This window comes from Panulirus ornatus, chromosome 29 (genome assembly GCF_036320965.1).
Source record: "Panulirus ornatus isolate Po-2019 chromosome 29, ASM3632096v1, whole genome shotgun sequence".
Taxonomy (NCBI): Eukaryota; Metazoa; Arthropoda; class Malacostraca; order Decapoda; family Palinuridae; genus Panulirus; species Panulirus ornatus.
The window spans coordinates 15,098,154-15,116,952 of NC_092252.1; the positions used below are offsets into that span (position 1 = coordinate 15,098,154).

Below are 18,799 nucleotides of genomic sequence, written 5' to 3' on the forward strand. Positions count from 1 at the left end.
TGGAGTTCACCATTTATGGAGACCATTTTACTGTGGCTACCCCCTCAAGGAAATTCTTAAAGGGAAAAGGCATCAGAGATGCATATAGATAGACAGACCTTTATCATTCACTTGTGCAAAATGCACAATATTGGCAAAAAAATAAGTTACCGTTTCCTGCAGTGATCAAATGTGAAGACTAACGTCAAAAGAAAATTCACTGATAAGTGAACTCCATATCAAAGGGCAAAGCTTCTGGAATATTGAAAGAATATAAAGGCATGAACAAATAAAAATGCATCTTACCCTGAATCAATTTTATTGTTTCCACAAACTTCTAATATAGATTTCCTTGACATTATAAGGTATAAATATCCAAATCTTTAAACATAACTGCAGCATTACCCTGTTGGGTTGAGAGACCTTGAAGGAATCTTGCCATGAAAGAGTTTTAACAACAGACTTAGCAAGTTTATATTAATACTGTAGGCATGTAGTTCTTCAAGATTACCCATGCTGCTGCTAACTGTACAGAGGTTAATAAGGTGCAAAATAGATTTCACAAGTGCAACTGTGCAAAGGTCCAAAATACTTCTGTATTTCTTTCATCCAGATATAGATTATTGCTTACACATCACCCTAAGCACTGGTTAAAATGGTAAGGCCTTCCCCACTACAATTGTGCATAAGCCAGAGGACAGCACAGTGTTACCTATACTGTGCTAGTTTCATGCACAACAGTATTTTTTTATCAGTAATGTCTTGTAAAAAATTGCCTTTCACCCTTTATTTGTTCATGAGTTTGACAGATACATACAAAATAATACCTAGACAAGGGAATCTTTACCAAAGATTTATACAATCACAAAAAAAAAAAATGTGATTTCATAACATCAAAGAATGAAATGATACATATTCTTGACAGTCCCTTTTCATATTATAGCTGAAAATGTATTTTCTCAGATATACATGTTCTTTTAACAATGGATTATTACATAAACGGCAAAAGCTGAAGAAGACATTATAATGTGATCCAAGCCATAACCTGAACACATGAGACTGGCATTTAAACTAGAAATATAACTGCAAATACTCATTAAGGCCCAAAAGTAGTGGTGGAAAATGTACATCACCCACATTACTGAACCATATCATGTATGATTTATCCTCCAGCTAACATGATGATGGTCCAGGTGCTATGGCTAAGTGAAGCAATGATCTGTCTGAACATGACAGTAGAGCTTCATCAAGGTACAGGAAACTGCTCCAATGAAAACAAGAAGAGAGGAAAGGGGAGATCAGGATGAAAGATGTCTGAATGCTGAAAAATGGATTTCAAGGAAAAGAGAACAGATGGATAAAAAGTTCAAGAGAAAGATATTTAAGGATAGCGAAAAAGAAAAAGGGAAACTGATGAGATATCATGCACAAAAAAAAAAGTTATGGAAGAAGAAGTGGCTGTACTAATGATCATTTCAACAGATAACAGAATGAAGAGAGGGGAGAAAAGAGGAGGAGAGTATGAAGGGAAAAAAAAAGAGTAGAATAGTAGATAGGAAAGGGAAGATGAAGTTGTTGGATCAGAGAATAAAAAAATGTACCTAGAAAACACTGAAGGGGACAGAAGACAAGAAAAAAACTTGGGTAGTTTGAATAAGAAGGGATGTCTTGACTGGCAATATTTTAAATGTATAAATTTGAGTGCTTCTAGAAATAACAGCTGGTATTCAATAAGTTTCAATATATTATATATAATACAAGCATTGCATCTGTTGTCCCTAATACCACAAGTAATTTCTTGCTTTCTACCTAAGTCATAGTAAACCACAAGTTTCACCAGTATGACATCCCTTCAGCAGGAACTTAACAACCATTCAAACACCATCACCTCAACAAGTATACCTCAGTCACACATGAATGCTAAAGAAATGTGACATGACCAACCATTTTGTCTTCCAACCATTAAATCAAGTGGCTGTACTAATGATCATTTCAAACAAACATCATATTTTGGCAATATTCCACAAAAGCCACAATGGTTGATGATGTCACAAACAAAGATAAAAAAATATGGCATTGATAGGGCATGTACCCACCTCTTTCTCTAAGAAGATACAAAAATCAACTATGCAGCTGAGCTATTGGCCATAAAGTTTACAAAAAATTCAAAGTATGATATGACTTACAAAAGATGTGCTCCTTGTCACTGTAATGGCAAGGAAAAGAAGTTTTTGTGCCATTTATAAACAAACAGGACATAGCCCAGAGCCGAACAAAAGCCAGTCTCTCTTTTGTGTACATTTGGCACGTCTTTCATTTAATATTAAACTCACATTTCCAGCCATCCTGTAGGTAAATATCAAAATACTGCTACTCTGCCAATATGAAAGCTTTATACATCTGTAAACAAGAATAACTTGTCTACCACTATTGGAGCATTAGGAAGCCACAACTTCACAGCTCACTAAACAAATGACTGCCTTTTCCCTTGCTTACATCCATCTCTGATCCAGCATATGCATTACATCATATCTGTCTCCCCTTATTTACCTTAAATATTAAGGCTATTCCTTAGGCATACAATTCAGAGTAAATAAATCTTATTACATTCTCCATTCACCTCAATTTGTAAGTATCCAGTCCTTAAAGGATTTCTATTCCAAAGTTTGATTGGTTGCTTTCATGAGGATCATGAGACGCATAACAAGTCAGCAAGTTTCAATACTCAGTCTATGTTTATCCTGGCCTTGTTATATGAGTTGTTTCACTCCAAACAACTACAGTATTAGTTAGTGATGTTGGTAGGACTTCCCAGCAGCCCCTCAATGCTAACATCAATGTAAAGCATAACAGCAGCAACTACTAACTGGAAGTGGAGGGATAGAGGCATGAAAACTGAGCCAAGAATGTCTTGTCTTCTTCTGGCATCTTCAAGTAAAGTTCTCCTAGTCTTATGAAGAAAGGTAGAGTCAGTATGCTATTAGAGCTCAAAAAAAATTTTTCTTTTAAAGGGGAGGGTTCAGAACACTTCAGATTCAAAGCAAACATTACCCGGGAGTTACATGGCTGGCATTGTGTTTGATCAATTCCCAAATCATTTGCACCAGGTACACAGTTACAGCAGGGTAAACTGGAGGTACACCTTCAGAAGTAGGCAGGAGCAGGACCCTAACCTAAACCTCAAGCTTTTTAATCATGTCTCAGTTTTCTATGAAATACATTTTGTATGAATCAACTGGTCACATTAGCACTAATTCTTCATGATAAATATAAATGAAAGAATCACAAGACATTGTTGGACTAGTTTTCCTATATCTGCCACTTAGTGTTTCACTGTTATCTATAAAGCTCTTAAATATTACTCATTGAGACTCAACATTTCCACTGTAATATCCAATCATAAGATACCTTCACAAAAAATAAAATCTTTAAACCATAATTCAGTCAATAAGTACCACGGTATCATCAATTATAATTGCATTAATAATTACAAATCAATCTCGTATTATTTGATCCATTACCTTTGCATTATTGTAATAGTCAAGATTTTCATAATGATAATTCTATCAAATTATTACATCACTTTATTTCTGAATAAAGAATTCATCACAGAATATTTACATATGAAAATCATCACTCTGGGATATTCAATATCAATTACAAAACTATTAGAAACTTCAGTTAGATTTTTTTTCATAAACATCATTCATAATTTCAATAATAATCACAACCTTTTTCTCTGCCATTTTCCATGAATAAATGAAAAACTGAACTTGGTCATTTTACTTGCATTTCCAATTCAAATGACCTTTATATAAAGTTCCGTATCTGGCATTAAAGTTTTTTAAAACAATAAATGATGAAAATTTAAGTTTACAAAAAAAAAATGTAAAATTGAGCAAAACAACTGATTTAGAAGCCAAATATATTCCAGAACCATGAATTTACATTATGCATGTAAAATATTACCATATATTATTATTCCACAAAATGTGTAATTTTTCCATAAAAAATGTAAATTTGATATTTTCTTTTGGAATTTCCATCTTTATACGACCATAAAGATTCATTATCTGACTCTTAAAATTTGTCACAATATTTAGCAATGGAATTTTAGGTTTCCAACAATGTATAACTTGCTGAAAAGTTCTCAATATATGACAGGAAAATCGAGCAAAATGAATTAATAAGACGAGCAATGTATTCCAAAATCATTAATTTGCATTATTTATATAGAACATTACCATAATTTTACCCCTAGGAATAGGAAAGAAAGAATACTACCCATTTACCCCTGTAAATCTAACCCTCCTGTATAATTACTTTCCAAATGAAGGAGCCAAGGTTGGGATATTTTTTATCAAAGGCTCAACCTCAGCAGTCTGTTCCTGATGCTACCTCATTAAAAGAAGGAAACAACACTCCTCAGAGATAGCAGCACTGTGTGCTGAATATGAGGTGATTTATGCAGTAGAGGCGGGGGGATTGGATGCCATGGAAAAGCTCCTGTAATAATTACCATAATTTATAAACATTGTGTACTATGTATGTGTCGGTATTATCAGAAAATCACATACAATGATTATTTGCATTGTATGGCTTGATGCGTGAAGCATCTAATCCATTTCCTCTGCTGTGATGGGTCTCGTCCACCTTTGACTCACAAGTTAAGAAAAATTGGAAGGGAATGAATAAATGTACCAAATGATTTCTAGGAACAGGCACCAACTTCTTAGAAAAAAAATCCTTTTAAATTCTTTATATCATGAAGTATACTATATTAATAAACTCTTACACTATACATCATAATGTTAATCTGCAGATAACTTACCTAAATTATGGTGAAAATACAGTTTAAATGTATGCAGAGTCATCAGAGTGTAGGTGGAATAGCTGTGTATTTACATTTGTGATTACCAACACTGCTCACAGATGGTAGCAGTCTGTGCAGTTTGATGGGCATTTTACAGGCTGTGTAATATGAAGTGACTTACCCAATAGGGGAAAACATTTTGGGATGCCATGAAGAAAATGTGATTTTTGCAATTTACAGTAGAAAATCTTCGACATCTATTTAATTTTTGCAGCAAATCGGTTAAAAAGTTATCTTGACAATCATTCTATCAATAATAGTTGCATGAAAAATCATTTCCCAACCACAAATTCAAAATAATTTTTACAAGCTCAGTCCCCTTTGTTGACATGACATGATTTATGGAAACAAAGTATGGCAATTCTTTCTCCAAAACGTATAAAAATAAAATAGTGTTAAAAGGGGACACATGCCTTTCATGTGACAGACTAAAACAGGTGTATTAAGAAGTAAATTTGACAAAAATGAAATTACATTAACATCCTTAGCATACAGTTTGAGTATACAAAATTTAATATAAATATTTATAATCATAGGTTGTGGAATACTCTGAAATTAACAGAGAAATACCAAGTAAAGTAATGACAATTTCAGATCATATATGTACATACATTTAGCTATAGTGATGAATAAAACAAAATCAATTAAAATTTAATATTAAAGATCTGCCACAGCACAAGATGAAGGATCCTAATATAAAAATGTGCATTAAAGTGACACCACCATTCTGATTTTCATATTGCAGATATTTTGAAAGAAGGTACTTTCAAAGTGACTCCTTTCAGGACTTAGATCTACAGGCCATAGCAGTCTTATTGTAAACTCTTCCCAAAGGTGATACACTTGCTTGAAGATTGAGTTACAAGTGGACCTAGTTCCATGAATACTTTTGGCAGGCTAAAGTCTTCAAAAATATGACCAATGTATTAAACTTACTACCATCCCAAAAAGGATTTACAACTACAATCATCAATTCGATAAGATGTAAATTCTCACATTCATATTTTGACACAACCTTACCAACCTTAATGACAATTATTTCATTGGCCAAGCACCTCATCAATTTTGTGCAGAGAAGGAAATTAAGCAAATTTTATTTTACATTCTGTCCTGTCCCATCCACAGACTTTTCATAATAAGAGTTATTGACTACTGTATTATGTATCACCATCATTTATTGATAATTAGCTCTTAAAAGATGCTAAATATTCTCAAGCTAATTTAAAATTACAATTTTATCAATACTCATCCCATCAGCTACTTCTTATGACACAAGTCCAACAAAGCTGAATAATGGTGATACACTGTGTTCATACAACTAGTATGAAAATCTCATCTTACCACCTTCCCTAAACACTGATGCCTGGCCTCCTGAGTAAAACTAAACTGCAAATACTAAATAAGAGCCAAACCCAAATGTCTGAGCAGGCATAAGCAGGATGAGATTTTATCGCAGAATGGCAAAGGACCTCTTGTAAACTTACACGGTTTCATATTGTCGCTTGAGAGATTTAGCCAAACAGCATGCAAATACAACTCCAATCAGCTGAAATAGATAAAATTTTAATGTTAGTTACAGTAATACAGAAATGATCATCAAACTGAATGTGATGAAGCTTCATAAAGTATTATATGAATGTCCATAAACTTGCATTCTAACAGCTTTTATAGGACCCCAAAGCATTATTGGATGAAAAATAAACAAGCGGTTAGAGCATTATAATTTCTAGTTTCCTTTAGGCTATTTACGGGTCTGTCATTTAAATTCATGTTCATTACTCAGATATTCTCACTAGAGGTTAAACATTAGAGAGCTGATTTAAATGAAACTAGAGATTAAAGGATGCAACAAGGAAAATAAATAATCTAAACACTGTACCAATAAGGAAATATGTTTGACTGGAGGAAAATTTCTGCTGGTGACTGTGCAGATGAAGGGACATTTCCAACTTCTGACTGAAGAACTGATGAAGTGAATCATTGTAATGGGTGGCATACATAGATGAGCAAGAAATGAGTAAGCAAAGAGTGTGTGTGTGGGGATTCTTGTTGTATATGATTGTGGTGAAAGAATATGCGAGATGTGCATCAGTGGGTATAAGCTGATAATACTTTACTTACTTCCACATAAGGATGTGCATAAATATATAGTATATGGTATGAGTATAGATAAAACTGGTCAGATGAGCATGACTGCTGATAAGGAAGAGTATCTACCTGCCCAAATAGTACCTACAAAATTTAGCCGGAATAGCTGTGCTAGCTATGTAGTGCTCACTGCATATCTTAGCTGTTACTCCTTTGGAATAATGATCAATTTGAGGTTCATCAGGGAGTGACCTGAGCCATAAGTGTAATCTTTCAAAAGTGTGTGTATTCACTCCTCACTCCATGTGTATTTCTTAATTCTCCTGGTGCTGCATCCAATAATCTTCCAAGCTTTTTAGCATGATACTTTTATATTTTCATCTGAAATCATTCCAGTGTGTTTCCATGAACTACATTCAACAATCTACAATGTAAATATTATCATGTATTTCTCCCTTCTTTTTTGGACTGCAGAGTACAGTTCTCTTAGCCTGTAGCAGTAGTAGTTAATATGCTTCACACCATTAGTTTTGCTTGTGAAGTGTTTCCATATTCCTTCTAACATGTTTATTTCCATCTAATTAACTGGTGATCATAAAACAAAAGTCTTCTGTTTTGCTTCTAATGTAGTACATACACAAAACATTTTTATCCTTGGCTTTCTGTCTACGTTTAATGAAAATTCTCAATCCTATACTGAATGTGCTCTTTTGATTCAGGTTATTCACTTATACTAACTCCCATGCCTTTGACATTTTCTCTGCATGATAGCATTGACATACTACATAGTTCCACGCCATATTTGTTCAAATTTCTCTGCATCAAATTCATTCAGGGTATTTTCCTTCCATATGTATACAATATCCAGGTCTCTGTTATTTTACATTATCTTCAGTGCACAGTTTTACTCACTCTTATGTAATCGGCAAAACGCCTACTCTACCTTACATCCTTATCTATATCTTAGATCATACTACAAAGAATATTGAAGCTTATACCATTACATATGGTACATCTGAAAGCAAATGTTCACCAGACATGGTTCCACATGCAACCACAAAGAGTTTCTAGTCAGTTATAATCTTTAAATCCACTTTCCTAGTTTTCCTTTGATGTTTTGTCTTGCCACCTTCTCAAATAACACTTTGTAGCTTACTTTGTCAATTGGAGGTGGCACCTAGCAGTACATGACAGGCATCAATCATTAAGGGAAATGCTACTGCCTTCTATCAAAAAGATCTGTGATGGCAATGCAGTTAGCCAGAACTGTGCCAACTGTCACCCTGGTCTTGGTTGGTTATTTGCTCTTTTTGCCTTGTGTACGAGTGGGTTGCCGGTACCCAATCCACAGACTCATAACCTCTCCATCTATACCACAACCCTTGACAACATGCAACACACACTACCCTTCACTTTCATCACCAGTTTTTCCTTCCTTTTTTCCCCAAAAAAGAAAAAAAAAATATGATAGTTCAATTTGAGGGTGCCCTTAACAGACAAAAAAATTCTGAAGCCTATTCCAATCTTCTCAACACATCTCTCAGCTCTAGTTCTTTCTTTCTTCATTTCTGCAATGCTTGCAGTCTCAAAACTAATCTAATCTTCGTGGAACACCATCTCCCCAGTTCTCTCCCTAATGCACTTAATCGCTCTGAAACCCAACTGTCCAAGGCTGCTTCCCCTCTACACCAGCAGATCTCTAACTTTAATATCTACAACAATTTCTTTTCCATGGATGGTGTTTGCACATACTTGGATACTAAACCTACCATTTCTTGCCTTATGCATCTTAAGCCTCCTAACTTTCAGTCACATGGCTCAAAATTTCTCTTGCCTTTATAACTTTGCTGTTGTTGTTTCATATATTCCACCACCTCCAATTCCTCTATGTACAACTCTATTACTATGTGACTTCCTGCCATAAAGTACAAACAAGAAATGAGAGAGGCAATCCTGATACAAAGGGTAAAAAATTATTCCAGGCATTAATTTCGGACTATAGCACTACCATTACCTGTATGTGGTTGCATCGTTGGTGAAAAGTCACATTCAGCGAGGTTGTATAAGCATCAATGGAGAAAAATGAGCAAAACTTCATTGAAGAAATTCTCACTCCAAAGGAGTCCATTATTTCCATGTTACCAGATATAATGCTAGCTTTGAAGCTGCAGAAGCCTCATGAAAGGATTCTCGGAGTTGTAGAATTAAAATTAAACACAAGAGTCCCTAAGTAATGACAAGTATTTTCCAAGGGAGTTTCTCTTTAAATCCTCCCTCCATTAATCTTCCTCATCAAGGTAATATACTTTTTTCTCTTCTGAGGTACAGTGCCCTCTTTCATGATAATTAAAGAATGACCCCCAATGTGTCTACTCTGTTCATGCATCGACTCCCCAATCCACAACCTCAGTATAACTACAACCCAGACATTCACTTTCATTGTAGCTTTTATGTTTGCTGCAAAGCAAAACATAATTCTAAGTTGGTATTCCATTTTTCTATGAGTCCCTATAACAGCAGATGATTAATCACTATACATACAGCACTATACTCACAAATGAATGATAGAGCTAAACCATAAGTATTAATGTCATGTATCTGCATGTACCTCATATTCACTTTATAGGCATCAGTGTCAACATAAGTAAATGTGTTTACTAACTGTGCTTAAAGTTCTTAAAAATACACCTTATTTACTAAATTGCTCCAAATTTGTTAAGATTTATGAATTTGTAATGAGTTTACATGGCGAAAAATCCCTAGCAAACACTTTTAAATATTTTAATACTTATGCATGCACATGCTTCTAGTGCCCATCAATTTCATCTAAATAATGTAACATTTACATAATCTGTACAGTACCTGGACAAATCCTATGCCTATGACAACACCACCCAAGATGGTCACATTCTCTTCCACATCCCCTTTCAGTTTATCGAAGCAGCCCTCAGTATTGATGGTAGAAAGCTGCAAGAACAGAAATGATTTAAACACAGTTTTTAGTAAAAAAAGTTGAAACCATCTTAATCATTGCTTCAATACATACAAAGGTACTTCTGTGCAAAGAAATGTTATTCAAATATTACTTTTAATTAGGCACAGATCTTCAATGTATACGTACACCAAAGCTTTGTTAATCCAGATGTCTAATCATCAAAATCTGTTACTTGAGCAACTACATCAACATTTAATAAAATCTGCTGTACCTGGAATTGCAGGTCAGTGTTCCTTATGCAAAGAATTCTTTAATACTGCTAAGTTATAGAAATATCCATTTTCTGATTTATTAAGAGTACACTAGAAACTTAAAACCATTATATTTTTCTCACAAATTAAGAGCCTACAATCATGATTAACAAAGGGATACATACTGAGCCTAAACAATGACTTCCTTCTAACCAAACAAATACATTAGAACTTACTGCTGATCCTACTAGTCCTGTGTGGGGCCAGCCTTCCTCACCCTTGCCAATGTTATACTCCACCTCTTCATTCTGCTCTTCATGTAAATAATGAGATTTTCTTTCTCATCTGATAAACTTATCCAGTACTCTCCTTATTTTCTAGGGCACAAGAATGCTTATAAGGGTGGCAGAGGCAAAATATCCAAGAGGAGGGTGGACAAGGCTGATGAGATTGGTGAAGATACAGTAGGTGCACTGGACAAGCTTCAGACAAAGCGAGCCATAAAAAAAAAGGTGAGCAACTATCTTCCTTGCTCACTTGAGGGTTAATGAGGCCTCCAAGCTGTTTCTTTACATCCTTGTCTGGGTTGCCATCTGTGGCCAGTATACATATTTTACATTGAACAAAGGATTTTGAGGTACCAAGTGGTTAAACTGAGGATAGTAGCACTCTTCTACACTTGCCTTAATTGAGTGTGACGGTACCAAAAGGGTTAAGCCATCAGGGTCTGTTATGCCCATCTGTGGATTGTTTGAGACTTTTTTGCATTTTTTTTCTCTAATTTTCTCATTTTAGTTTCATGTCATCTGCAGAACACCTGACTATACCTTCTCTAGCACCTCTTCCTATGTCTGAAGTCATAATTATAAACAGCAATGAAGATAATGCCATTCACTATGGTACTCCCAGTCTGCCAGCACTTTGGATTTTCTGTTAGTTAAAATCTAAGCTCTTTTCCTATTGCCTCTACTATGTATTGCAAGCATCTCTAATAAAAGTCTACAGATCATTTTGTCACATGCTTTAGCAAAGTCTAGGAAAACAATGACCATTCTCTTTCTTTGCAACAGTTTCATGTATATTACTGTATTTTCACCTGGTACAAATTATAGCTGGTCTTCGTTCATGAAAAGTGGTTAACCATAATGCTCCAGAATGTATTTAATATCACTGTCAAAGACAATGATTATATGTAATGCTTGGCTGGCTGGTACTAGCTTAGTTCTATTTCATACACATTTGCCATCTCCTGCATTAGCAAAGTAGTTTCAGGAACAGATAAGAAATGGCCTCTTTTCCCATAACAACTCCAATCTCTGTCATGTATCATGCTCTGAACCAGGCCCCACAGTTTTTTCCATGGTTTTCCTTTTCTAGAATTTGATATGCCATTTTGTGTATAGCCTCCATCAATATCATCAATCTTTTGTTTGTTGAATAACCTGAAGCTAAAACCATTCTCTATCTATAAAGTCCATTAACTAAAAGAGCTAGTTAGTCCATATAACAAAGAACACTCATTCTCTTTTACCCCAAATTCCATTAGCTGGTCTTGTGAATTCAACTAACAAGTTCAACTACCTAGTATGAATGGTTTTATCAAGAAATCTGCAGATGTTAGTGCACTTGTACAATCTGCCTTTAACTATTTTCAGCTGAATTTTGTTCATCTAGCATACCTTTCGAAAATAAAACCTATTAATCATGATCATAATGGAAGGAGCGAAAAAAAAATGAAAAACAAAGCACTCGAACATATACCTTTGGGAACAAACATAAAGGAATAACAAAACACTAAAACATATATCTCAGGAAACAACACACTATATGTACAATCTGAACAAAACTGGGATTATATAGGGACCCTTACATCAGGATGTTTTGACTTGTCGAAGATGTCCTTTCCACAACCAGGAGTGTTCTCCTTACAACAGCCATCAGGAACACCATTGACTTCTTCTCCAAAGGAGGTAGCTAGCCAGTCCTCATAATCATCAGTACCACAGCAGGCATGCTGAAAAGAGTTTTAAGCAGATACAGACTTGTATTGTAAGTGTTGGAGATTAAGGCTATGAGTGTTATACAGGCGATAAAAGCTGACGAGTGTAATGTATGGTGTATACAGGCTAGTGAGTGTAGTGTAGTATAGGATATGTAGGCTAAACAGTGTAGTACAGTGTATAAAGGGTGGCAAGTGTAGTGTTGTGTTTGTCAAAGGTGGCAAGTGTAGTGTTGTGTTTGCCAAGGATGGCAAGTATAATGTTGTGTTTGTCAAGGGTGAAGTGAGGATGCATTTCACAAGATTATCTAGGTTTATCAAGGGAGTAGTGAAGTTGCTTTTGGCTGTTTCTCTCTGCAGTGAAGATGATAATGAGAAGCGAGATACAGTGCTTTCATTCAAAAATTTTGGCAACTGTAGTTATCAAATGTTCTTCAAACACTACACAATACATAATCCCCACAGGCTGGCAAAAGAGCATGAATGTGCAATGCCCTTTGGGAAATTTGCTACCTTTTAAGTACCTATTTAGTAAATATAATCAGCAAACATTATACTTAGATAATATAAAAAGAATCAGCAAGAACTAATTCTCCTTCAGTATCCTAAGTGTCTAGTTATAAGTATTAATGCTAATTGCTCCTACTGAAGTTAAAAAATTTCTCAAACATACAATAAAGGTATACTAACTTCATGCTGAATGACATTCCAAGTCCTGTAGATCCCAGGATTGCTTTCTGAGTAATTCTGCATTGATTTAAACATGTTTTGATGCAAGAAATCTTCCACATCTGACCGTAGGATATAAGATGCAATGCCAGCAGCCAATTGAATAATGAAAATTACGCACAGCAGCACAGCAAACTGAAAATATAGCAAAATTATTGTATAATATTAATACATTAAAAAATATCAGCATTTTAATAAAAAGATTTGAATAAAATGGCTTTTACAAAATACATCATTTATGCATGACAAAGCTTCTCTATTACACCGCTACATAGTTTTCATGAAAAGAGAGGGAAAGGCTGGACAAAGTACAAAAAACAGGAAAAATATGCTCACAGGGTACCAGCTCAGAGAGAAAAGGTTCATCAATTTTCACAACCTACAATTCCCTCCCCTGCAAGCATGAGAGTATACCCAAACGAAGGAGAAGATATTAGAGAAATACTTTCAAAGAAGAAGACAAAGTAAATTATAAACATCTTCAATGGTGACTTGGAGGCACACTGGAATCTGTCTCTCCTGAAGGAGGAATTCTCATGGTAACACAGGGTAGATCCACAATGTTTAAACTTTGGTGATGTCTGACAAAGGTTGTAGATAAGTGCTTGAGACCTTTGTCCTTGACTTCCTACTAGGAAAGATTTCTGAGGAAGGCTAAGCTGGTGACTACCTTCCTCATCATGTGCTCTAGATTACAGCCCAGGTTGACTCAATAAAATGATCTTTTAACTGATACATAGATATTCCTCAATAATAAATGGTACCCTCAATAATCTCTATCAAGTCCAAAAGGTCTCTTAACAGATTTAAATGAGCATACGACATGATGCTCTTGATAGTCTTCCCAGATTTGGTGACAAAAGGGCTATTCCTAGATTTAATTGTCTTGTTCAGAGTCCAAATACAACTTCATAATCATCATTATTACAGTCCTCTACATCACTACATTCCATCAAAATTACATCTTATTTCTTCCAACGTTGCCACATTCTTGTGTTCATGGATGCCAAACACATTCTCATGGCACCACATGTGCATTCAGATCAGGGTCCTTTCACCATACTGTTTACAGGATAACTGTCTGCTATAAAATTTCTGAAGGTGAATTATTATTCCTGGTGAATCAAGGCTACTCCAAGAGATAAGGAAGGCAGTATGTATCTTGTACATTAGTAGGTCTATGGCCATGAGAGTATGACATATGCATGTAGGATTGAGAGATTTACTATGCACATGTAGATGGAATTATTATTCCCACCATATCAGGGTTAAGCATTTCAGTTAATTTCTTCTCATACCTTTCTTCCCATTCCTTCCTGTATCTGGGTCTGTGTATACAGTAACTTCCTGATCTCCATTGTGCTGGTTTATATCTTGTGTCTTCATTTAAGTAATTTCCCACAACAATAGCATCTCTCTCTCTCTCTTCCCCTGTACTTTTGTTCCTTCTGTGTCTTCCATCATAATAGGTATGGTGTTTGTAATGTTCAAGTTCTGGTTTCAGAGTTAGAGCAGTGACTACTAAATTATCTTCAATAGGCACAGACTGTCAACACACTTGACAGGAAGCCTTACAAAAATTGATCGCAAGGTGTTAAGAACCCAGAAGCAAAAAATGATCATAATACAATGTAGAGAAAAAGGCGAGCATATGTCTGACTATACCTTGTGTGACACAGGTATGACAGTTATTGTGAAGGCATCACTTCACCTACACCTGCATTGCAAGATCTTAAGAGAAGTCTTATCTATTTTCTGACAAGTATCTACAGTACAGTAAACAATATTTTGCATATCTAATTAATTTAAATTTTCCCAGTTTTAGTTCTATCCTATTTCTTTAATAAACATAAAAATTCATCCTGTCTGACTTTTCCAGGTGACTTGCTGAAGGTCCCAGCATGATCAGATACCTGGACTTTCACTGTATAGTATTCCATTTGAGGAAAGTGACTTGCATAGGTTTTGCTTCTCTGGTTTTAAACGTTTTGGATATTTAACCAACTGATTACTGTAACACAATAGACGAGTACCTTTGTCATTTTGTCTAAATGCAAACTCATCTTATATCATCAAGACCATATCTCTGATACATTCCTTTAACATGAGCAGTTCTGTTTTCTGCTGTATTCAGAACATGTCCACTTCTTCCTTCCTTCTGTACCAACAGAGTTCAAATTTTTCTTTTTTCTTAAATCTTCTGCACCTTCTAGATAACTTGGTTGATATATGTCTGCAGGTATTCAGTTTCATCAGTCAGCTGGAAACGTACAATAATATTCTGAACCGTTTGCTACATAAGGAACCTGATAATTGTTCTTCTAACTGGCATTTTAACTCCATGCAGATAGATGCTCTGGTTCTTTCCAGCATTTGTGTGGATTAGGGATCCACATACAACCACTCAGTTGACAGCTTTCGGTATTATCACCACACTCCATAAAGACAAACCATTTTAGCAATATACTACAGATAACAGATCTCAAGATGACTTTGAAAGAATAAATAAAAAAAAAATGAATTGAATCCTTCATGTAATGAAAAAAAGTGTCAGTCTTATCAGTGACATCATCCCCCTCCAGTCAAGTTCATCTAAACAAAATTTGTCAATACTATAATTTTTTACAGTGATCATAAGCCCATCTTACCGTGACCACCATGCAATGGTTCTCCTTGACAGCACCACAGCAGCCGAAGAATCCCACCACAAAGATAAGGACACCAACTGCAATGAGGATGGAGGAAGCAGATAGGTAGCTAGTCGATATGAAATCAAGGTAGCTCCTGTAGTTGGCCTCTATCACAGCACCCACGATGATCACTGCAAACCCACTTATCTGTTGAAAATATTGTATATTTTAATCTCATGCAAAGAAGTACACAGAAATATATAAGCCTATGTAAATCATACATAGTTACCATTTTACAATGTATGGTCCTTCAGTACAATGCAAAAGACAAATTCCAAGTCCATTTATATATTTTACATTTATTTTAATTTGTCGCTGTCTCCCGCGTTTGCGAGGTAGCGCAAGGAAACAGACGAAAGAAATGGCCCAACCCACCCCCATACACAATGTATATACATACACGTCCACACACGCAAATATACATACCTATACATCTCAATGTACACATATATATACACACACAGACACATACATATATACCCATGCACACAATTCACACTGTCTGCCTTTATTCATTCCCATTGCCACCTCGCCACACATGGAATACCATCCCCCTCCCCCCTCATGTGTGCGAGGTAGCACTAGGAAAAGACAACAAAGGCCCCATTCGTTCACACTCAGTCTCTAGCTGTCATGCAATAATGCCCGAAACCACAGCTCCCTTTCCACATCCAGGCCCCACACAACTTTCCATTGTTTACCCCAGACGCTTCACATGCCCTGATTCAATCCACTGACAGCACATCAACCCCGGTATACCACATCGATCCAATTCACTCTATTCCTTGCCCTCCTTTCACCCTCCTGCATGTTCAGGCCCCGATCACACAAAATCTTTTTCACTCCATCTTTCCACCTCCAATTTGGTCTCCCATTTCTCCTCGTTCCCTCCACCTCCAACACATATATCCTCTTGGTCAATCTTTCCTCACTCATTCTCTCCATGTGCCCAAACCATTTCAAAACACCCTCTTCTGCTCTCTCAACCACGCTCTTTTTATTTCCACACATCTCTCTTACCCTTACATTACTTACTTGATCAAACCACCTCACACCACACATTGTCCTCAAACATCTCATTTCCAGCACATCCACTCTCCTGCGCACAACTCTATCCATAGTCCATGCCTCGCAACCATACAACATTGTTGGAACCACTATTCCTTCAAACATACCCATTTTTGCTTTCCGAGATAATGTTCTCGACTTCCACACATTCTTCAAGGCTCCCAGGATTTTCGCCCCCTCCCCCACCATATGATTCACTCCCGCTTCCATGGTTCCATCTGCTGCCAGATCCACTCCCAGATATCTAAAACACTTTACTTCCTCCAGTTTTTCTCCATTCAAACTTACCTCCCAAATTGACTTGACCCTCAACCCTAATGTACCTAATAACCTTGCTCTTATTCACATTTACTCTTAACTTTCTTCTTTCACACACTTTACCAAACTCAGTCACCAGCTTCCGCAGTTTCTCACATGAATCAGCCACCAGCGCTGTATCATCAGCGAACAACAACTGACTCACTTCCCAAGCTCTCTCATCCCCAACAGACTTCATACTTGCCCCTCTTTCCAAAACTCTTGCATTCACCTCCCTAACAACCCCATCCATAAACAAATTAAACAACCATGTGTGGTGTGAGGTGGTTTGATCGAGTAAGTAATGTAAGGGTCAGAGAGATGTGTGGAAATAAAAAGAGCGTGGTTGAGAGAGCAGAAGAGGGTGTTTTGAAATGGTTTGGGCACATGGAGAGAATGAGTGAGGAAAGATTGACCAAGAGGATATATGTGTCAGAGGTGGAGGGAACGAGGAGAAGTGGGAGACCAAATTGGAGGTGGAAAGATGGAGTGAAAAAGATTTTGTGTGATCAGGGCCTGAACATGCAGGAGGGTGAAAGGAGGGCAAGGAATAGAGTGAATTGGATCGATGTGGTATACCGGGGTTGACGTGCTGTCAGTGGATTGAATCAGGGCATGTGAAGCGTCTGGGGTAAACCATGGAAAGCTGTGTAGGTATGTATATTTGCGTGTGTGGACGTATGTATATACCTGTGTATGGGGGTGGGTTGGGCCATTTCTTTCGTCTGTTTCCTTGCGCTACCTCGCAAACGCGGGAGACAGCGACAAAGCAAAAAAAAAAAAAAAAAAAAAATATATATATATATATATATATATATATATATTTACACTTGATCAAAGTTTCCTGCGTCAGGAAGGTAGTGACAGGAAACAGACGAAGAATGGCCCATACACACACATACACATAACATACATACATATACATATATAAACATGTACATATTCATACTTACTTGCCTTCATCTATTACTGGTGCTATCCCACCCCACAGGAAACAGTATAGCAACAGCAGATTTTGCAAATCTAGCTGGATATTTTTTTTTGAAATTGTGTGAGAACAGTATATGCAAATACTTCTTCCAGTATGAACTTTAAAGTACATAACATCATCCTGCAATACTTCTTCCAATATGAACTCTAAAGTATATAACATCATCTTGCAAAGGTATGGAAAGACAGGCCTACCAGTCTTTCAGCATCTTTAAGTGGAGTGGTGTAAGCAAGGGAGGAATGTAAGGACAGGGATAGTGGAGACTTTTACCATGGTCACCCCTTGATGGGAGTTCCAAGAGGAAACAGGCTTCAGAGATTAGATTGATAGGTAGGTCATCCAAACAATGATGACCATCTCGGTTACAAAACCTCTGAAAAAAATAAACCAGTAGATTCTGAAGTAGGAAAATCCCTTTCTTTGCTAGAGGCAGAGCCCTATCAGCATTAGAGACATCACTTGTTCAAAGGTAGGGAAAAACACAATTCAATCCTCTTTAACAGAAAGAATCTAACAGGTTTTTACCCTCATCGAAAACTAGAATATCTATGAAGTTTGCTTAAGCTCATTCACAGTGAAACAGCAACCCTAGGAACTTACCCAGGCCTATGACATCACTGACATGAACGTGCAGTACCAGTAAAGTATGTGGCTATATGACGTGTGGAAACTATTAAAGAATATGGTCATATGTCAAATGGTGTATACGTTGGATGGTAAACTATGTGATTGTTTGAGGGATGTGTTGGTAAAGCTCGCGGCTGTATGGTCTATAAGTGGTTCTGCAAGGCTGGCAATATGTATGAAATTATAGAATAGTTACATTTCCATGGTAGTTGGTGTGGGTAATATTGGTGACTGCGTAGTCGTACGTGTGCCTAAACTGGGGACTAAGGTCC

At 36.4% G+C, this 18,799-nt stretch overlaps 1 protein-coding gene across 1 annotated transcript in view; it reads right to left on the reverse strand.

Moving 5' to 3' along the window:
• Positions 1–281: 281 nt before the first annotated feature.
• The window catches only part of LOC139758138 (CD63 antigen-like), a 173,013-nt gene continuing 154,495 nt past the window's right edge, over positions 282–18,799 (reverse strand). The window contains exons 2-6 of the mRNA XM_071679287.1: positions 15,503–15,691; positions 12,816–12,989; positions 11,997–12,140; positions 9,803–9,907; positions 282–6,398 (exon numbers count right to left, since the gene is read on the reverse strand). Of these exons, the coding sequence (XP_071535388.1) occupies positions 6,333–6,398; positions 9,803–9,907; positions 11,997–12,140; positions 12,816–12,989; positions 15,503–15,691 (678 nt within the window). The 3' untranslated portion in view covers positions 282–6,332. The remainder of the gene's footprint in view (positions 6,399–9,802; positions 9,908–11,996; positions 12,141–12,815; positions 12,990–15,502; positions 15,692–18,799) is intronic.